Source organism: Elephantulus edwardii, unplaced genomic scaffold, assembly GCF_000299155.1.
Source record: "Elephantulus edwardii isolate Elephantulus edwardi_28Jun2011 unplaced genomic scaffold, EleEdw1.0 scaffold00007, whole genome shotgun sequence".
NCBI classification, from domain to species: Eukaryota; Metazoa; Chordata; class Mammalia; order Macroscelidea; family Macroscelididae; genus Elephantulus; species Elephantulus edwardii.
The window spans coordinates 808,946-832,130 of NW_006399757.1; the positions used below are offsets into that span (position 1 = coordinate 808,946).

At 38.1% G+C, this 23,185-nt stretch overlaps 1 protein-coding gene across 1 annotated transcript in view; it reads left to right on the top strand.

Moving 5' to 3' along the window:
- ASB4 (ankyrin repeat and SOCS box containing 4) overlaps positions 1 to 23,185 on the top strand; it is a 108,275-nt gene that overhangs the window by 79,640 nt on the left and 5,450 nt on the right. The window contains exon 3 of the mRNA XM_006880221.1: positions 829 to 1,319. Within this exon, the coding sequence (XP_006880283.1) occupies positions 829 to 1,319 (491 nt within the window). The remainder of the gene's footprint in view (positions 1 to 828; positions 1,320 to 23,185) is intronic.

The following is a 23,185-nucleotide window of genomic DNA, read 5'->3' on the forward strand; positions in this document are numbered from 1 at the left end:
TTGTGATTAGCTATTGTGAAAGGTATTGTTTCTCTTAGTTCTGGCTCTGTATTCTTTTTGTCACGGTAGAGAAAGCCAACTGATTTTTGTATGATTTTTGTATGATGACTCTTAAACTCAAGTTACTCTTAAAGCTTTTAAAGTTGAGATTTAGCCTTGATTTTAAATAACTTTTAGTATTTTCTAGATGAAATTGATTTAATTATAGAAATCACTTCTTCCCCTTTTTTTAATCAATTCAAGGTTGTGTTAACTCGATTTTCTTAAGATATTGTTGTGAGTCCTTATTTCTATTAAAGAGACCAACCAAAAATCCAAACTAAGCCATGTATTACAGATGAAAAAATAGATTTGGACAACTGGATAATAATGATAAGATTTCTTTTTAAACAAAGCCAACAGCTGATTCTCTGGACATCTTAATTTAATGGGATATTTTGTCCATAAAATCACTCTGGATCCAAAGTAATAAATGTCAACAATTTGCATAAAAGCTTAATGTTAAAGGTTTAGTGCTATGCACAAATGAAGACCAAGGGAAAAAAATGGATCACTTCTTAGAAACTCAACAATCCTCCGGGGTTTCCTCAGAAATCCTTTGTTGTTTTTCTCCTGGGTCCACTTGCTGGTTGTCCAGGAGATGGCAGTATTGTTTCAAAGGAATGGATTCCATAGGGCACAGACTAGAACTTGGGTTAGGAAAACGGGTAATGTGTGGAAGTCAGAGGTTAAAAAAGAGTGAGGAGGAAAAAAACCCATGTTTAATGAACCTTGAAATTAACAACTATAATATGTTTAAGTAATTGTCTTTCCAATTTCCCTTTTTAGGGGCGAATGTGAACATGAAGACTAACAACCAAGATGAGGAGACGCCCCTGCACACAGCTGCCCACTTCGGCCTCCCCGAGCTGGTGGCGTTCTACGTGGAGCATGGGGCCATCGTGGACAGTGTCAATGCCCATATGGAGACCCCCCTGGCCATCGCCACCTACTGGGCCCTCCGCTTTAAGGAGCAGGAGTACAGCCGGGAGCACCACCTGATCTGCCGCATGTTGCTGGACTACAAGGCCGAGGTCAATGCCCGGGATGACGACTTTAAGTCTCCCCTCCACAAGGCAGCCTGGAACTGTGACCACGTGCTCATGCACATGATGCTGGAAGCCGGGGCAGAAGCAAACCTCATGGATATCAATGGGTGTGCTGCCATCCAGTATGTGCTCAAGGTCACCTCCGTGCGCCCTGCTGCCCAGCCCGAGATCTGCTACCAGCTACTGTTGAACCATGGGGCTGCTCGAATATACCCCCCACAGTTCCACAAGGTGAGCTGCGTTCAGGGGAGCCATGTGGATAACCTGTTAGTCAGAAGGGTTATAAACTCAAATGCAGCTTACCCTCAAGATCTCCAGGTAGCTAAAATTTGGTTTGAAGCTTGAGTCTTTAAAATGAGTGTATACTCCAATACCTGTCAATATATATATCTAACCATGCTGTCAGTCAAGTTTGTCTGAAAACTGAAGATGAAAGTTAGAAATGAGAGCAAAGATTTGTCATGTCTTATGTAAGTAATAATCAAGGGAGCTTTGGTGGCCTATTGGTTAAGGAGTTGTGCTGTCAACGCGAAGGTATGAGGTTTGAATCCACCAGAGGCTCTGTGGGAGAAAGTCGGACAATCTCTATCTCTCTATGTCTATCTCTCCTGTGAGATTTGTGGCCTCTGAAAACTTTCCGGGGGCCAGCTGTGAGTTGGTTCTGACTCAGTGGCATCTAACGACAGCCCTCTTGGCTGCCTGTGGAACTGAGTTGACAAAGCTGAAGCTTTTTACATTTGCAGTGAACGTGAGTTTCCCTGGACCACTCCACTGTTACATCCTTTAAGTCAAATATCTGATGTATTTCCAAGACTGTTTTGGAAAGAGTTTCAAATGTTTATGGGAACAGGCAACCAGGTTTTTCTCCTATGGGGCAGTTCGATGTCTCAGAACCATCAACTGACATGGTGAGCGATTAGCCAACACTCAACCCGGCCACTAGGGTTCCGGAATCATCTGTTCTTTGCTTTAGGTTTCCAAGGCTGTAAATCACATAGGTGGAAAGTGTCCATCTATTTACCTCGGAGCTATTGGTGGATTTGAACCACCAGGGAAGTATCACCTTTGGGTTAGCAGAGGTCGAAATATGTCATTAAGCACACTTAAGTATAAGGCACAATATGAAAAACATTTTCTGTGTCTCTATTTAATCCATTGAATTGTCACAATCCCAAGAGTTAAATGTTGTTATTCTCATTCTACAAAGGAGCGAACTGAAGCACAGAGAAGTTAAGTAGCTTGCCCAAGCTCAGTACAGTTTAGATTTGGGTTATTTGGGTCCAATAGACATTCTGGTAATATTGCCGTATATTGCCTGTCAATGAATAGGATTTATTGATCATTTCTAATAAGCTGTCAAGAGTTGGATCTAGAGGGTCAATATGACTAAGATGTGTTATCTACTCTCAACCAGTTGCAGTCAAGTCTAGTTTTCTTTTAATATTTTGTTGTGGTCTGGGTGAGAGTTGACAGAGCAAATTAGTTTCCCTTTCAACAATTTCTATATGTTTTTTTGTCTCCAGACACTGGTTGCAAACCTTCACAGGTACAGCACTCTTCCCTTACCACTTTCTCCGTGGTTTGATTGTTGAGAAGCAGGATCTTCACAAGTGTAAGGTTCACTTTATGTTGTTGTTGTTGTTGTTGTGTGCCATCTAGTCAGAACTTACTCATAGCTGACCATCCAATAGGTTTTCAGATACAGTAAATTGCCAGGGAGGAGAGTGCCCATCCTTCCCCATAAAGCAGTTGGTGGATTTGAACATTGTGCCTTTGGGATTGCAGCACAGTTTCTTACCACTAGGCCTTCATATTTATAAGGAGCACAGAATATTTGGTTGTAAGGAAACAGAAGGCATAGAGAAGTTCACATTAGCACTTCCTTCCACTTTCTCCATGGATTGATTGTTGAGAAGCAGGGTCTTCACAGATATTATGTTTATTTTATAAGCTTGTCTATTAATTTGCTGAAAGATATCCTCTGAAAATGGAGCCCTGGTTCCCTGGTGGCTTAGTGGTAATTTACCCCCTATTGGCCATTTAGTTCATCATTAATTTAGATAGAAAAGGAAAATTTCAGCCGCTTACATTAGCCATGGTACTATTTATCATTCTCTACCAGCAAAACAAAATTTGCTTCCATTTTCTAGTCTGTCAAATAAATGGGCAAAACTATGTAAGTTTTAGGCAGTGCAGTTGCCTGTGTAAACTAGCTAAGTAATATAGGGCCACAGAAAACATATTGACAGAATTTATTGATGTCATAGCTGAATTCCATCTTCTATCTTAATCAGCTACTGGTTAACCCCACTTGATGGCATACAACAAAAATAACAACCACAACAACCTTGATAAAATGTCAGGAGCTTAAGTCCTGCAGTATGCGGGTTAGTTAGAACCAAAGTTCCATTAGAGATTTTAAGAGGTGAGCTGGGAAAATTACAGGTTGGTAACCCAGAAAGTAATTAGATGAAGATACCATGAGTTTGGCAACCTCTTTGATCACAGTATGTTTCTTTCCAAGATCAATAGTGTTTTTAAATGGTGTGGTTAAATGTTGTCGAGTTGTAGATAACCCTATGAACAAAAGACTAAACACTTGTATAACTTTCTTTGTTTCTCCAGATTAATAGGGTTTCCATAGGCAAGCTACTTTGGAAGTGAATGCCACTCCTGCTTCCAAGCTTATTTTAACTGGGGAGCTCAACCAAACACTGTCCACCATGGGTAACCATTATCACATTTGACACATCAGTGTCACAGTGTTCAGCATCACAGCAACCATGAGTTTACCTCTGTACAGCAAATGGACAGACCAGTGCTATACCACATAGAAGAATGTTTTACCAAAAACAATTAAAACCAAGCCTGAGAGCTTGCAGCCCTCCAGCCAAACCGTATTTAAGAACCAAGGCAAGGTTCAAACTTCATGAGCTCCTTCATTCCACATTCCTCCATAGTCAAGCATTCTCTTTGGCTCTCACCACCCATAAATGCCCATTTGAGAGCATTCTGCTGTTTTCCCAATCTCCTCCTATTCTGATCCACATGTTTCTTCATATAGTCTAACTTCTTGAATAATTTGTTCAGTATATATACTGAACATAGTCTTCACAATTACATGCTATGCACCAGAGAGTTGGACAGTGAATAGGGATGATAGAAAGAGGATTGATGCCTTTGAGCTGTGGTGCTGGAGAAGAATATTGAATATACCATGGACTGCTAGGAGAACAAACAGGTTTGTCCTGGAGAAGGTGAAGCCAGAATGCTCGTTGGAGTCAAGGATTCTGGCATACTTTGGGCATCTTGCAAGGAGGGACTGGTCCTTGGAGAGGGACATCATGTTTGGCAGAGTCTGGAGGGACAGCGCAGGAGAGGAAGACCCTCAATGAAGTGGATTGATTCTGTGACTGGAGTGGTGGCAATAAGTGCATTTGAGATGGCTAGATTGGCACAGGATAGAACAGCGTTTAGAGCTCTTGTACACAGGGTCCCTATGAGTCGCAAACGACTCGATGGCACATAACAATAACAGTATAGACGGAATACACTTGAGGAAAGGATGCAGTGTTAATGCACATTTTCCTTGATTTTAATCCATTGTATATTCCCCTGTTTTATTTGTATAACAGCTTCTTGATTTAGGTATAATTTTCTTGTTGTTGATCACCAAAGAGTCATAAACGACTCTTAGTGACTCCAAGAACAAAAGGCCTGAGGCCTTTCTAGAACTATTGTTTCTCCAAGTTCATAGAGTTTCCAGAGGCATGTGGTTTAGGAAGTGGATGCCACTCCTGCTTCCCAACCTGTCTTAAAACTGGGAGCTCCACCAAACACTGTCTACCATGGGCAGCCATTATGGCTTTTAAGACCCCAGTGGTAAAGTTGATCATTACAGCAAACCCAGATTATCTCAGCACAGCAAATTGGCAGAAGAGTGCTGTAAGACTTAAAAGAATGGTCCTCCAAAATATAGTAGCAAAGGATTAAAAGACAATCCCTTGGATACAACTTATTAAAAACAATGGTCCTCCAGAAGGTTTTGTTGTCTCTAAACAAGAGGCTTTAATAATAATCAAAAAAGGAAGAAACTCCCCAAAGAAAAAAACAAAACAAAACGAAACACAATAAATATTCCACAGTGACTCTCAACCAAGGTAAGAGAGTCCATCTTACAGAGTCCAGTCACTTCACGCAAAATGGAGACAAAGCCTTGGCCTTAAATGTTTCCAAAATGGAGACAAGGCCTTGGCCTTAAATGTTTCCAAAATGGAGACAAGGCCTTGGCCTTAAATGCAAGTGTTCTCCTGGAGGTCTTATTGACTATAAACAAGAGGCTTAAACAATGAAACAATCTACACAGACCCTCAACCAAAACAAGAGTGCCATCCTACAGAGTCGAGCCAACAGAAGTCCAAATGGAAGAAAAGAGCTTGGCAATATGTACTGTTGTTGTTAAATGCCATCTAGTACTGACCCCATAAACAAAAGACTTTAACCTTGTTTTATAACTATTGTCCTTTCTGTAAGTGCATAGAGTTTCCACAGGCATGTTTAGGAAGTGGATGCCACTCCTGCTTCCAAGCGTGTCTGTTAGCTAACCAGATATTGTCAGCCATGTGTAGCCAATATGGCACTTGACAGACCAATGGCACAACGTTCAGCATCACAGAAATCCATGGTTACCTCAATAAAGAGAAATGACAGAGTAGTGCTTTGCCACTTAGGCAAAGCAATAACAATAAATAACGTAATAAATAAAAAATAAATAATAAAACAATAACAACCAGGCCCAAGGGCCACAGATTCCCATTGGTTCCCAGCAAAAGGCCTCTGGCCAGCCAGACAAACCCAGGGACCACCCCCATCAGCACAGAAAGAGTCAGTGTTTTAATAGAAGATTAATCTTTTTCCCACTTAAAATAATATGTGATGTTAATTTGGAATGTCCTAAAATTTTTTGTTGTTATTTTTTTATTTTTAAATTGGTTTGCTTTCAAAGTTAATATACATTGTATTTCACACTGTCATTCACATTATGTTTCATTTAATCATTACCATTCATTATGTTTTATAAAATTAATAACAGTTTAACTATGTCCACCATTATCTTGTCTTTCCAGATCCCAGCCAGTTCTTTCCCATTTTCTTTACCCGTACTCCTCCACCCACCAAATTGTGTGACCCTATGACTTTCCCTGTGCCCATCCTTGCCCCTCTGAACCTACCACCATCCCTTGGATCCTCATACACATTTTACTAATTGTCTATATTTTCACAATGATGGTTTTATGCAGTATTTTACCTTATCAGATTGAGTTAATTCACTCGTAATAATACTCTCTAGTCTTTCCTAAGTTATGTAGTAATTTTAAAAATTGTGCCTTCTGAGAGTGGCATAATATTCCATCATGTTAATATAAAGATTTTTATAGAAAATTCCAAATGATCAAGTGTACAAATGAAATTATGGGTATTAGTATTTCAGCCATTTTGACTATTATAGCAGGAGGTCCTTAGTTTGATATAGTACATATTCAACTGCTAACCTAAAGTTTGATAATTTGAACTGACCAATCAATACAATGTAAGTAAGGGCCTGGTGTTATGCAACTGTTACGGTTACAGCTGAGAAAACCCTGCGAAGCACTTCTACTCTCTAATGCCTGAGGCTATCAGTCAGTCCTATTGTATAGCACAGGGAAATTGCATCAGTTGGAATTGATTTGGTGGCAACCAACAGTAGAAGTCTTCAATTTGGGTTGAAGCTCAGAATCAAGAAAGCAAAGATTCTCACCACTGGGCTAATTGGCAGCATCATGATAGATGGAGAAGAGACTGAGATTGTTAACAATATAATCTTGCCTAGATTCACAGTTCAACTCTTGGTACGAGCAGTCATGAAATCAAGACAAATTGCTTTTGGAAGGTCTGCTGTTAGGGACATTTCCTTAGTGCTGAAGAACAATAATGGCAGTCTAGAGACTAAGCTGTGCCTGATTCAGGTCATGGTCTTCTCAGTTACTTGCTATATATCAGAGAGCTGGACAATAACTAAGGATGACAGAAGAAGTATTAATGCCTTTGAACTGTAGTGCTGGATAAGAGTATTGAACATACCATGGACTGTCATTAGAACAAACAGGTCTGTTCTGGAGAGAGTGAAATCAGCTTGCTTCTTGGAGGCAAGGATTTTTAAGCTCTGTTTGACATAATTTGGACATGTTGCCAGGAGGGATCAGTTCTAGAAGGACATAATTCTTGGAAGGGTAGAGGGTCAGAGCAGGAGAGGAAGACCCTAGATAAGATGAATTGACACAATAACTGGGGTAAAGGGGGTGGACATGATGAAGACAGTGAGATTAGTCCACAACAGGGCCGACCGAGTTCAGGACTATTATTCATAGGGTCACTATGAGTCTCAGACCACTCAACAGCACATAAAAAAAACACAACAACCAACAGCAGAAGGGAAGGTAGAGTTTCTCTGTATAGACTCAGGGACAGTGGTAAATGTATTGGTAGCAGTTTGAAATTCTCTTCTGATTGCTCAGTGAAACCAGAAGCAACGTTTTCAGGTGAAAATTAAAGCAGAAGAGGACATTTATGAGCTTGAGGATAAACTGGTAGGTGTGAAATGTTTGTTTTGAGGAGTTAAAGGATTTAGCCAGCAGGGAGTTATGCTGTTAATCTAAAAGCATCACCTGTCAGGTGGTTGTATCTACAGCAGTTCTGAGGGAGAATGATGGGCAGTCTCCTGTGTGATAGACAGTCTTGGTCTTAGAAATTCAATCAAGAGTCGTCTGAGTCAATTTTGACTGTTCAGCCATGAGTGAGTGGTATTACTGAATGCCCCGTGCTCATAAAAGGTTCATGCCTGTACTTTAACTCAGAGTGAGATTTGTTTGAGTTTAAAATCTAAATTCTTTGAGTTAGTAGTTTCAGCTGTGATCTGATAACATCTTTCTTCTGGATAAATGAAACTTAAATGAACATAAGGCAAGAAAGACCTGAGAGGTAATTTTGTTTAATTCTTAAATGTCCAGGCTCAAATTATGCTCTTGTTCTATTTGTAATCTCAATGTTGGCCAGTTCTACACCCCTTTCTTCCTTGAGTTATACTTTCAGTTATGGGATATCTGACATTTAAGATACCTATGTTAGCTGGGTTTGCCTCTGAATTGTAGACAAGTTACATTTGTTGTTGTTGCGTGCCATTGAGTCAGAAATGATTATTAGATGACTAGATGACCTTCCAGAGGTTTCTTAGAGGTTGTAAATTGCACAGGAGGAAATTGTCTATCTTTTTTTTTTTTAACCTTTGTTTTTAAGCCATAGTGCATTTTTTTAAAAGTTAACCATTCATATCAGGAACAAAGAAGCATGGACTTTGGGATCAGACTAACCTGAATCCTGAGCCCTATGACTTACCTAAGAGTGTGACTTTGGTAACTTACTCACATGTCCATAGTTTTCTCTCTTACCTTGGTGATAACATGCAGTCTACTACTTGACTACATCAAAAATATAGTCAAAGCCTGGAGAATGGAGCCAAAGAGCCCCTTTATTCTTTTTCTTGTGTCACTTTTAAGAAATTCTCCCCCAATCTTTCTTATCTTGTTCTTTTTATCTCATTTCTAAAACATCTCTCCCTTGATCTACATTTACCTGATTTTCTCTCACCAAGATCTGGCTGTTCTTTGTAGTAAAACTCTTAGAAGACAAAACAATTCACTTCTTGAAATCTAGCTTACTATTCAAAGCAAAAAGTCACAAAGGTGTGAAGATGCCAAACAATACATTTAGCATGGTGCCTGGTGTACGGTAAATGTCTAACAAATAAGGAACATCACTATTTTTAGTTATCTGTTGAACAGTACACCCAGTATTCTCAGGATAGGCTAACCAATCATGAAAGACAATGTGTGAAATCAGTGTCTGGAGATTACATGTTGAGTTTCTTTCTAAAATTCTCTGTTGGTTGACTGTGGATGCCACTGGTCTTGGCAAAAATAACTCAAAGACCTTCTCTTCATTACCCTTAAGGTACAAGCTTAGGCTCTTAAACGGAATTTCTGTACTCCAGTTCTCGGCAATATAGGGATGACCCCCAGGGTCCTTTGCATACAAACAGCTCTCTGAGAGTAACCAGAGAGACATTCAGAGCAGAAATTTAGCAGTCCGGGGTGGGGGGTGGGGTGGAGGGTGGGTGGAAATCCTGATTAGGCCACTTACTTTGCTCAGTTTCTAAGATGCCAATAATGACATCTGAAAAATGAGGGTGATAATATTTCCTTTTCAAGACTCTCTGAGGATTGAGTGAAATATATACATGATATATAATTTCTAATATAGTATATATAATATCTAAATTCTTTCCTTTCTCCCAATAGTGTTAAGTGCACAGTAGAAGCCTCTACTACTAGGTCTTTTTTTCAGAGTCCCCACCTTTCTGTAAGACTGGCACACTACTGTGTGCTTTAAAAACACTGCAGCCCACTGTAAGCATGTTCTTTTTATTCAGTTCTGTGTTGCTCTGAGTTCCTCTGGTTGCGTTGCATGCTAAAGAGATTGAGGACAGAGTTGGCTACTTAGAGATTGCAGGCATTGTAAACATTTTTGTTGTTTCCCAACAGACTGTGTAAGAAAACTGGACTTCTTCCAAAGGAAAACTAAAGAAAAATACTCCATTTACTATGCAGATTCTTCACAGTGATTTAGAACAACAACTTCTCAGCCTGACTTTCCAAACAGAAAATCATCCTTCTGACAACTAAATGACTGACACATTTATCCAGAAGATAAAGTGATTTGTTCTCTGGGGTTTGGGGAATTCAGTTTCCTTATTTATAAGGAACAATGTCAGAGCTGAACATGCTGTTTTCCAAATATAAAGCAAATTTGTAGAGGGTGTATTTCACTGAAAGCCAATGTATAAATTACATAAGGGATTAAAAAAAAGAAGAAGAATTATAGGGTTTGCAACTGGTTCCAGGGTATAAAAGGACATTTGATTTTTTTTTTCCTTCATAGCATAATTCAGAAGGAAGTGACACTCCAGGGAATCAAGATTGGATTTTCTTGTAGGGCAAAAAAGATCTTTTTCTAGAGGGAAGAAAGGTAACATGAGAATTTGAGAGAGGCAGGGCTGATTACTAAAGTTGAACAATGCTGTATATTAAGCCAAGGGTACAAGCATTTCCTTTTCATCACTGAGTACATTTTGGCACATATATAGATCAGAATATCAGACCAAAAGTACAATAAGAATTTCTCTAGTGAAGTAGTTTAAGTATCACTCACTTATTCAATGCTCTTGAGTCAGAACCAACACATAGCTGACCCTCCACTGGGTTTTCAGAGGCTGTAAATGGCCTGTGAGTAGCTGGGGGATTCAATGCCATAGGGGTGGCAGCATGAATCCAGAGAATTCCACCACTGCACTGCCTGGGTCTCCAGGGGAGGCACTTGAATTGGAAGGGTGGGGAAGAACACTTATCTTGAATCTGACTTTTAATACCAATCAGACCAGTTGACATGGAGCTGACTCTGATTCATGCCAACTCCATTTGTATCAAAGTAAAACTGTACCAGTTGGGATTTTCAAAGGCTCAATTTTTGGAAGTTGATGTGCAAACTCTTTTACCAGGAGAGACAAGAGACTCCAGAGACACATAGATGGTGAAAAACAGACTCATCTCCTGTTCTAAGGCAGGTATAGAAGAAGCAGAAGCTTCTCCATTCAAGGTCTACCCTATTCCTTTCTTATTTGATGGTCAAAGTCAGCACAGAGTGATGATTGAGAGTTTTCTGTCTCTGAAGAGGTTTTCGTGTTATTGTCTAGACAAATAATTGCTGAGGCTTGTACAGAATGTACCCAACTGTTCTTGTTCTAGAAGCTCAAGTACTAGTCAGAAGGGCTGGGAGGCTGACAAGCTATACAGGAGCCTTTCATCTTGTGTAACCCAAGTCTTCTGTCACAGAAAAGTTAGTTGAAAGTCAGCAAAAACTACTGACACCAATCGAAGCTTTGGACTTTGTGCATCCAAGAACTACAAAAGGTTAGAATTTGGAATTCCCTAGATTTCTTTTTTTAAGAGAGAGAGATAGAGAGAGAGAGAGAGAGAGAGAGAGAGAGAGAGAGAGAGAGAGAGAGAGAGAGAGAATTTATCTCCTTGTTATATATATAAGGGAGCATAAAAGGCACAAAAGGAATCGCTAAAGATGCGCAGTTAAGTTCCTAAACTATGAATGATGGTCCTGCATCTGTGACTTTGTGAAGCTGTTTCTGAATAGGGGCCAGGAATTGAGTTGTCAAATAAAATCAGACTATTAAGTTCAAGCTCACATGGACAATGGATAATTTTTAGTAACCTGTACGTTATTTGGTGCATACTTATGTCAAGGTGGATGATTTCCAAAGAGGTGGAGATGCCTTCTCAAGTAAGAATGGCCGCAAAGACACCAAGTGAGAGCAAGCAAAAGAAACTGACATTTATTAGACATTCATAACAGACTGTGAATGGCTCAGAATAGAACTGACCCTGTCTTTATCTTACATGGCATTTATAAATCCTTTCCAGTGGGGAGCTGAGTTTACACGGCTTTCAATTGATTTATGGCAGTGCACAGCTTCTGAGGGATCTAGAGTGGCCCTTGGGTAGTCTACTCTTCTGCTATCTTCTTTTTTTTTTTAAAGATGTAGTTTTCTTGTGTTATTTTGCCACCGGCACACATAATTTTCCAGAACAGTTTCAGACGGAGTTATTTTTTTAGTATTATCTTTACTGTTCTCTATCACTTATACAAAAATAAATTGGCTGTTGTGGTGGTGTACCGTCATGTTAGAATGGACCCTTAGCGGATCTTCCTATGGGTGTTCAGAGGCAGTTAGTCACATAGGAGAGACTGGCCATCCTTCTGCAGAGCTGCTAGTGGATGTGAACCACATACCTTCGGATTGCAGTGCAGCTATATTTACTGTATATCTAAAATTAAAATTCAACTGAACAATATGCACTTTTACTTGCTTAACCTGGTAACTCTAGATGAGAAATATGAAGGAGAGTCCTTTTGGACATACCTTTAGCCTGCATTATCTCTATGTTGTCAGTATTGGGAAGGCAGTACAGGGAGGTGAAACCTGGAGACAAGTCATTTATCTCAGGTATATTACAGTTTGATTCTTTAAACAAAACGAATTTGGGCCATATTATTAGTAAGTGTGACCAGTAAATCAATGCAAATTTTGTCCTGAGACAAATACTGCCTTTTGATTTCAAGTGGTTACTTGTTCTAAAGAATTTTTACTTTTTAATATTGTTGTTCACCTTATTGTTCGTCCTCTAGTTGGAAATTATTCAAAGTTAACCATCCACTGGGTTTTCAGAGACAGGAAATCTCAGGGGAGGAGATTTCCCATCCTTCCTCTGGAGTATCTGCTAGATCCAAAACTTGTGCCTTTTGGATTACAACATAGCTTCTTAACACAAGACCACCAGAGCTTTCTTCACCTTCTAGGGAGCCCTGGTGGCTTAGTGGTAAGGAGTTGCGCTGCCAGCTCAAAAACATGTGGTTCAAATCCATCCACTGATATACGGGAGAAAGATGGACAGTCTCCTCCCATGTAATTTACTGCATTTGGAAACCCACTGGAGAGTCAGCTATGGGTTAATTATTCTTTCTTGATGGCTATTGTTAGGCACCATTGAGTCAAGTACAATTCATAGGGATCTTATGAACAATAGACCCAAATCCTATTCTATCTTGTGCCATCCTTACCAACTCTGATATACTTAAGCCCATTGCTGCAATCACCATTTCAATCCATCTAGTTGGAGGTCTTCCTCTTTTTTTACTGACCCTTCATATTTCCAAGTTTAATATCCCTTTCTAAGGAATACCCGCTCCTATCAATGTGTTCAGAGTATGAGAGACAAAACTTTGCCATCATCCTTGCCTCCAAGGAGTACTCTGTCTATACCTTCTCCAAGACATACCTGTACATTGTTTTGGCAGTCCATGGGATATTCAGTTCTCTTCTCCAACATCACAGCTCAAAGGCTATGTATAATATATTTGTATATAATTTCAGTTCAATGTAATAGAGCTCTGGTGGCCTAGAGGCAAGAAGCTGCTCTGCAATCCCGAAGGCACATGGTTTGAGGCCACCAGCTGCTCTGTAAAAGAAGGATGGGCAATCTCTTCCCGTATGATTAACTGCCTCTGAAAACCTGCTGGAGGGTCAGATATAGGTTGGTTACAACAACAACAACAACAACAAAAATGTAATATAATTCTAGATAACGTCATGGTTTGTAACAACAACATCATGTAGCTAAAAAAATGGGCCATACAGGTGAGTTCAGTTCCAGGTCTGAAGGATAAGTAAGAACCACATTCTCTAGCTGACTTCTCAGCCTTATCTATTTATTATTTTGGATTTTGCTTTCTATTTTAGCCCCCTACACTGTCTAGGACCCAGAAGCTTCACCTAACAACAACATCTAGGACCTTCTCATCTAATCCATTTCAGAGCAGTTCGTAGCGGTAGTCAGGTAGTATTTCTGGTCTCAGTATGAATAAAGATGACAGAAAAAAAAATTATGACTTTAGTTGTTGTGCTGGAGAAGAGTACTGAATATTCCACAGAATTCCAAAAGAACAAACAGATGTAACTTAGAAAAATGCAACCAGAATGCTCCTTTGGGGCAAAGATGGTAAATCTTCGTCTCTCATACTTTGGATATGTTGCTAGGAGAGTCTATTCCTTAGAAAGGGCCAGCATGCTCAGAAAATTGGAGGGAAAGCTAAAGAGAGGAAGAACTTCAATGAGATGTATTGACCACAGTGACTGCAGCAATAGGATAAAGTGTATCAGAAATTGAAAGGATGGTACAGGATAGGGCATGGTTCAGATCCAGTTTTTATAGGGTCACTATGAATCATACTCAATTCAATAGCACTTAACAACCAGAACAAGTTTCACATGGTCCATCAGTCCTTTGGACTGCTTGTTTGGGGAGATGCCAAGAATGGCATCTTAGATGGGCACTCAGCTTTAAGGACTTCAGTCACTACTTGCCAAAATATGATATAAAACATTAGCTAGTTTTAAACTACGTTTTTCCTCTTAGACTATGGCCCTGAGTGCCTAGGCCTAGAACTCATTACTTCTAAGTATTTCTTGAAGTCTAAGAAGTTTTTATAATTTAATATCTAACTCCTCCCAGTGTCTTCCATTTTTGCCAAACCTCTCTTCTTATTGTATATTGCCTTCCTTTTCACCCAAGTTAATATGTATCTTTCATTATGAAATGGAACCCATAAAGATAAATATCCTAGACATTATTGTTATTGTATACCACTGACTCAGAACTTACTTGTAGCTGACCTCTAGTTAGTTTTCTGATGATAAATTGTGTGAGAAGAGATTGCCTATCTTTCTCCCTCAGAGAAGCTGATGGATTAGAACCATATCCCTGTGGGTTGACAATTCAGTTCCTTACCATGAGACTGCCAGGATTCCTATCTTAGGCATTAGTGAACTGAAATGGACTGGTATTAGTCATTTTGAATCAGACAATCACATGATCTGCTATGAAAATGACAAATTGATATGTAACGGTGCCACATTCACTGTCAAAAAGAACATTTCAAAATCTGTCCTGAAACACAATGCTATCAGTGACAAGATAATATCCATATGTATAAGGAAGACTTGTTAATATGACTATTATTCAAATTTATGCACCAATCACTAAACACAAAGATGAAGAAATTGGGGCTTTCTACCAACTTCTGCAGTCTGAAATTGATTGAACATGCAATCAAGACGCATTAATAATAGCTGGTGATTGGAATGCAAAAATTGGAAACAAAGAAGAACTTGTAGTCAGAAAATATAGCCTTGGTGATATAATTGATACTGGAGAACCAATGATAGAATTTTGTAAGACTGATGGCTTATTAACTGAAGAAAATATTTTTTTAAAGCATGAAGTCTGACTATATATATGGACCTCACCAGATGGAGTACACAGGAAACAAATCTGTGAAAAAGAGACAGTGGAGAAACTCCGTATCAGTAATCAGAAAAAGACCAGGGACTGAACGTGGAACAGACCATCTATTGCTCATATGCAAGTTCAAAATGAAGCTGCATAAAATGAAAATTGCTTCACAAGAGCCAAAGTACAACTTGAGTATATTCCACAGTCATGTGGAGATATCTCAACAAGAGAGTTGTAGAAAGCCAACAAGGACATCATACACGACAAAAGTAAAAGGCAACTAAAAAAATAGAAAAGAAAGAAAAGACAAAAGTTAATATCAGAAGAGACTATGAAACTTGGCCTTTAATATAGATGGCTAATCTGAGAAGAAGACAATGAAGTGAGAGTAGAAATGCAGCAGTAGAAGACAAAGTTAAGGATTATAATGAAATGTACAAAGACCTAGAGTTAAAATAGCAAAATGAAAGACTATGCTTGATGATTCTTAAGCTGAAAGAAAGATAAAAAATCAAGCCTTGATTTGCAAGATTGAAAGAGTCTTGGTGGGAGTTTTTTTATCCTCTCTCTGTATACTTTTAATTTTAAAAATTTTTTTATTTTATATTGGTTTGCTTACAAAGTTTGCATACATTGTGTTTTACATGCCCCTTTGTTCACTTTGTGTTTCATACAACCATTCTCATTCATTATGTTTTATAAAATTAATCACCATTGGATGATATCCATCATTATCCTGTCTTTTCAGGTTCCCAATGGATCTTTCTCGTTTCTTTATTCACCTCCATCCACCCACCATATTGTGCAACCCTGCAATTTCACTCCTACCCATCCTCACTACTCTGCCCTCACCCCTTCCCACCTTTTATCCCCATACATGTTTTACTAGTTTTCCTTCTAATTTTACAGTAATGGTCTGATGCAGTATTTGTCTTCATGAGACTGAGTTAGTTCACTCAACATAGTACTCTCCAGTCTCTCCCAAGTTATATAGTATTTTGAAAGTCATTGCTCCTGAGTGCTGCGTAGTATTCAGTTGTGTGAATGTACCACAATAAGACTGAAGAATTCTTAATGTTAGAAAATAAATGTCTTTGAATGAAAACCTAGTAAAATTTTCAAACTTGAACTCAAATAAAAAAATATTGAAGGATTCATAGGAAAAACATTGATTGATGCAAGAAGCATTAAAAGATGATGGAAGAATGATACAAATTTTGTATGTAAACCAATATAAAGAAAAATGTTAAAAAATAATATGGAAGGAATACACAGAGTTGTGCCATAAAGAATTGATCAACACTGAACCATTTCGTGAGGTAGCATATCAAGAACCAATAGTACTGGAGGAAAGCTGCAAAAAAGACACTGACAAAAAGAAAACAAAATAAATTTTAGAAACTGATGGAATACCGATTGAGGTGCTTCAACAATTATAGTCCTAGATATGCTCACTTGTCTGTGCCATACAGACAGATTTGTGCCTATTTAAAACTAGTGATCCAAACAAAATGTGGAAATTATTGAACATACCATTAATATCATGCACAAGTAAAATTTTGCTGGGGATTATTAAAAAATGGCTGAAGCAATACATATATAGAGAACTGCCAGAATTCCAAGTTGAATTCAGAAGATTCCATAAAATGAAGAACATAATTACTGACATCAGATGGATTTTGGATAAAATCAGAGGATACAGTAAAAATGTTTACTTGTATTTTATTGATGTGCAAAGACATTTGACTGTGTGGATCATAATAAATTATATATAGCACTGAAAAAATGGTAATTCCAGGACATCTAATTTAAATTTGCTCATGTGGAATTTGTACATGGACCAAGAAGCAATTGTTAAAATAGAACAAGGGGACACAGTACAGTTAAAAAATGTGTGTTAAGGTTGTATCTTTTACCATACCTGTTTGGTCTGTGTGCTAAGAAAATAATACGAGAAGCTGAACTATATGAAGAAGAATGTGACATCAGGATTGGAGGAAGATTCATCAACAGCCTGTGGTATACAGGCAACATTTTGCAGAAAGTGAAGTACTTATTGATAAACCTCAGAAACAGTATAATGTGGAACACATTAGAGCATAAAGAAAATAAAAGTCCTCACAACTGGACTAATAAACAACATCATGATAACAGAGAAAAGATTAAGTCATGACTAATTTTATTTTAGTTGGATTCACAATAAACACTCATGATTGCAAAAAATCAAAAGATATACTGCACTGGGTAAATCTGTTGCCAAAGAGCTCTTTGGAGTGCAAGGATACTACTTTAAAGATTAAGGTATACCTGATCCAAGCCGTGAGGTTTTCAGTTTCTTCATATGTATGTAAAGTTGGACAATGAATAAATAAGATCAAAGAATTGATGCCTTTGAATTATGCTGTTGATAGGACTGTTGAATATAAGACAGATTATCAAAAAAACAAACAAATCTAACTTGGAAGAAGTATAGCCAGAGGGCTCCTTAGAAGCAAGGATGGTGAAGCATGGATGGTGAAACTTCTTTTGACATACTTTGAGCGTTTTATCAGGGTAAGATAGGCCCTGGGAAACGATATCATGGTTAGAAACATGGAGGAGGCTAAGTTAAGGTGAAGAAAATCATGAACAGAATGGATTGACACAATGATTATAACAAACTCAAGCACTGCCAAACTTGTGATGCTAGGACTGGATTTGGCATGGTTTCAGTCTGTTATATGAGTTATATGACATGGTCATTACGAGTGGAAGCTGACTTGATGGCACCTAGAAAGAACAGCAACTCTCTGTCTAGTGAGTGACTCACCTCTATTTGCTTCCTATCAATGTTCCTCATAAAAAAATAAACTACTTATTTTTGTGTGAATACATTTTCTTGATTTTTGTAATAGTGATCTCATGTAATATTTGACTTTCTGTGATATACACTAATTTCTCTCAGTATAGTGTTCTTCAGCTTCATCCATGCTATGAGATTTTTCACATCAGTGTTGTGCAGTATTATGTTGAGGGTTTTTTTGTGTATATACACTAAAATTTGTTTCTTCATTCACTTGTTGATAGATGTTTAGGTTGTTTCTATCTTCTTGATATTATTAATACTATTGTAACAGATGTGCATATGTCTTAAGTTTCATGGTTCTTATTTCTGTAGTAATTATACCTAGTAATAGGATTTCTGGATTATATGATATTTATATTTCCTAATTTTAAGGAAGTATCATATTATTTTCAATTATTGTACTTGTATCATTTTCAATCCCACCACCAGTGTACTAGGAAGCTGTAGTCAGTAGAGAATTGTGCTATTAAAGATTACACCTCTAGTGATTTGAAAGAGAAAAATGAGTGATCTTGTTTTGGGAAGAAAAATGGACAACAGCCTTGGAAGCCCATTAGAAGTTCAGTTGGTCAGTTGGTTCCACTTGACAGCAAAGAGTTGACTTAATGAGTTGAGCAGTGGATGAGGGTTCTAGCCTCTTCATACTGGAGGTCAATTTTTTAAGTCGAAACTTAATTGATTGTAACAATTCATTGCCAACTTTCAGAGCTGTGATTCAGGGATTTCTCTTATATGTGGCCTATTTGCCATTGGTTTATATACTTTTATAAAAAATTGCTAATTTCAAGTTATAGTCTTCCCCTGAGGACCACAAAGTAACCAGTTCTGGTTTTGTTGTTATTAACTACTATCAAGTCAAGTATGACTCAGAGTGGCCCTATGAATAACATACCTGAATCCTGTCCTATCCTGTGCCATCCTTACCTTCTCTGGTACATTTGAGCTCTTTGCTGCATTCACCATTTCAATCCATCTCATTGGAGGGCTTCCTATCTTTCACTGACCCTCCACCTTTCTGAGCATGATATACCATTCCAAGGAAGAGACTTTCCTAGCAAGTTGTCCAAAGTATGAAAGATGAAGATTTACCATTCTTCCTCTTAGGAACACTCTTGCTGCACTTTTCCCAAGACTTACATTCTAGCTCTTTTTGCAGTCCATGGAATATTCAGTACTCCTATCCAACACCACAACTCAAAGACATCAGTTCTTCTGTCATCCTTTTTCATTGTAGGAGAAAAAGGGACATAAGGGCACAGGCCCAGAAGCATCCCTCTGAAAGGGCCAGAGAGAGTGAGAATAGCACAGCTCCTTACCAACCCAGAGTAGAAAGCAGATAAAGAGTCTGTAGCCCATCCCCATAGTGCTTGTAGAACCCCACCAGCAGCAAGAGGTACCTTTATTTGTTGCTGACTAAGTTAAGGTGCCAAAATGGGATTTATTTGGGAAGGAAGTTGGATATGGGGAGGCAAAGAATATCACCCAAAATAAGTCCAGATTTTAGCCCAAGTTACAAGGTACAACTCTCAGTTAGTCCAAGGTCTGGTTTCAATTCAACAAGCAGCTTTTCTTTCCATCATCAAAGGCAAGAACAGCAAAGACCTTTAGCTGTGGCCAGCATAAATACAAGAAAGCTGAGGTCACACCTTTCTACAGTTTATCCACAGCAATGCCATAGTCTCTCCAATACCATCACTACTATCTTGCCAAGAGGGTCTGTTCTAGTCTCCCTCAAGTCTTGCTGCCACAAGTCTTGCTCATGTCAAGTTTTGCTGCCAAGTATTGGAAGCATAATTTTTATTATCCTAGTCCCACAGATGTTGATGAGTTGCAAGACCATGTGTCTGTAGTTAAGGTACCTGGAGACCAGAGAGGGCTCACTGTAATAGCTAAAAAAAAGCTAACATTTAGGGTAACACCACAATTGTACAACTCTCAGGCACATAACAAATGATTGAAAAGACCATAGTTTTATTCATTTTATGTCAATTTTTTAACCTGAAAATCTTCTTTTTTATATTGAGTTTGCTGAAAGTATTTCCTGCCTCCGTGAATTATATTTTATAAAACCTATCAGATTGGACCTAGCTCATCATTATGCAATCTTCTCAGGTTCTTGCTGGATCTTTCTCATTTTCTTCACCCTCTCCCTCCACCCACCAAATTGTGCAACCCTGTGGTTTCACCCCTACCCATCCTCACCTTACTGCTCCCACCCATTCATCCCTTGTCTCCCCATACATGTTTTACTAATTATCCTTCTATTTTTACAATAATGTTCTTATGCAGTATTTGTCCTTGTGAGATTGAGTTAGTGCACTCAGCATAATGCTCTCCAGTCTCTCCCAAATTGTGGAGTATTTTTCTAAATCATTGCTCTTGAGTGCTGCATACTTTTCTGTTGTGTGAAGGTACCACAATTTCTCAATCCATTTGGGTAGTTTACATTATCTTGCAATAGTGAATAACACTGTTATGAACATTGGTGTGCAGATATCCATTTGTGTCTGAGTTCTAATTTTCTTAGGGTATATTTCTAGTAGTGGAATATCTGGGTCATATGGAATATCTATGTTCAACTTTTTGAGGAAACTCCAAACTGTCTTCCAGAGTGTATGAAAGCTCCTACCTCCCCACATCCTCTCCAACATTAATTACTTGCTGCTCTGCTAAACTTTGTCACTGCTATGGGGTAAGATGGTATCTCATTGTGGTTTTGATTTATATCTCTCTTATTGCCAATGATTTAGAAGGCCTACTCATTGGTATAAAGAGACTGTCAAATACAGCCAGAAATACATAATATGAAGAGGATAAAATTTGTGAATGGGACCATCTAAAGATTAAATCTCTATGTTCATGTAAAATCTTTTTCAACATGGTGAAAAGAAAACCTACTGAATGGAAACACATGTTTAGCAATACTGCCTCAGAAAATGGTCTCATAATAAAAGTTTACAGAATACTCATGGATCTCTGGAAGAAAAAGACTGACAATCCAATTAAATAATTGGCAAAAGACATGGAAAGACTTTTCACTGAGAAAGACATTCAGATGACTAACAGACACATGAAGAAATGTCAACTATTTCTTTTATTAATTTTAATGAAAACTTACAAAGACTTTGTATTTCCATTCATTCAAGAAACATCAATTATTTTTTTATAGAATTCACATAAAAAAAACTTGGACAGGAGTCAATCCTATGGACATGATGTCCATTAGTTGAGAATCTCATAAACTTAGAAGACAGAGTGCTTTAACACTAAAGATGCCAAGAGATGGTAAGAAATGACAGCAACCAATGCCAAGGCCAATGGCATAGAAATGGAGATAGTAGAATGAGCAACAAAAACTAGGAGACTGACATAAATTGTCTTTGGTAAACTTGTTTAACCACACAGTGAGACAGGCCTGAATGTCTTCAGGCAAGAGACTTGCTGATAAGGTGGGGTACTTTTGATACTTGTCAGTCAGCTAAAGAGCTTTAACATTTGCCTGAGCAGGGCATAGCCAAGAGTAGGCCTACATTGGTTGAAATAAGGCCTGAAGGCAGGTATGGCTGAAAGAGGGGCTGCCTCCCAGTAGCCACAGCTAAGAACCTTAGCGCTATCGTTAGAAAGTATCTTCACTGAAAAACTGTATTCTGTCTTATCAGTTGTATTCTGTTACTTTCAAATTGATCTTGATCTCAAGTTAATTCCTTATTAAAGAACATAATCATGAGTATGATCTGTGAGTTCTATGTGGCCACCACAATGAATTATCAAACCTAGTAAAGAATAACTTGAGGAGGATGACTGGTGTTATAAGTTGTTGTTGTTATTGCCTTCGCATTGAGCACGGCTCACAGAGACCATATGAACAAAAGGCCTGAAGTCCCTCTACAACTATTGACATTTATCAAAGTTCATAGTTTCTGGAGGCATGCTATTTAGGAAGTGGACGTGAAAAAAAAAATGGAGTGGAGTTATGTCCCATCATCATCTCATAGAAATTAGCTTTGTGCTAGTGGTGATTCTTGCTACGTGCCCTGAAATGAGAGGACTTCTAGCTTCTGGCACTAATTTACAAGATTTTTTTTCATGACTTTTTTCCCTCCCTCAAAAATTCCATAATAAATATATTTTTTACTTAGTGGAATAATTTCGTTTATCATACCTGTACAGGTGATTCTAAATATGAATCTTTATTGTAGCTCTTCAGTTGATCATCAACCTTCCTTTCATCATATATCACCTTTTCAGAAAGGATGCATTAAAGTAATTAAAAGCTGGTTGCTATTTCTTAGTAATTATCCATACTTAGCATCCCAAAGAACATTTTTATTAGTATCTTTGTATCCCAAAGAGAATGTTTCTAAAATTTTAACAAAACTAAGCATGAAATAATTGTCGTTGCAATTGTTATGTACTGTTGAGTTGGAACTGACTCAAAGCTGACCCTCCAGTGGGTTTTCAGAGGCATAACTTGCTCAGGAGATTGCCCACCTTTCTGTGTGGAGAAGCTGGTGGATTCCGACCTCTTTGTTTAGATATTTTTTTTTAGATACTTTTTTTTTGATTCGTAGAGTAACTCCTATCATTAAGACACCAGAACTCTTTATGGAAGAGAAATTTTCTTATTTTAAATATCTGGGCAGGGAATTTTATTCTCAAAGTAATTCCAAGTCCATTGTGTCTAGAAGTGTGATTATTATTTCTGTTCTACTTTGTAGTTGTTGTGTAGGGCCTGGGGTATTAAAAATCTGCAGATGACCATGGAAAGTACATTTATTTAAAAAAGAAAACAGAGGAAGAAAGCCAGGGTTAGGAGAAGGAAATGCAAGATGTAGAAAATTCTCCCCATGAACAACAGCTTCCTTTGCTATGAAATCAGAAGAACTGGATAGTGCTCTGTAACAATTACTGATCATTTTTGCAAAATATTATTTAGAGGAAATTTTATTAAAAGAAGGAAAAGTAGAATAACATTTTAAATTCTTATGGAATCCACACATTCTGTAGCCATTGAAGCTGGATGAATTCCCAAAGCAATTACCCTGAAAACATGTTAGAACCTTAAACTAGAAATATCTCCTCAGTTCTCCTTAACCACAAACAATGGTTTGTTTGTCTTAACTGAAAAAGGATGTGTACTTAAGCATTGTGACTTTCTAGAGAAGTATATAGGATTAACTTGACAATGGCAACTCAAAGGACTAGATCAGAAGCTTCAGGGGCAAAGAATATATATA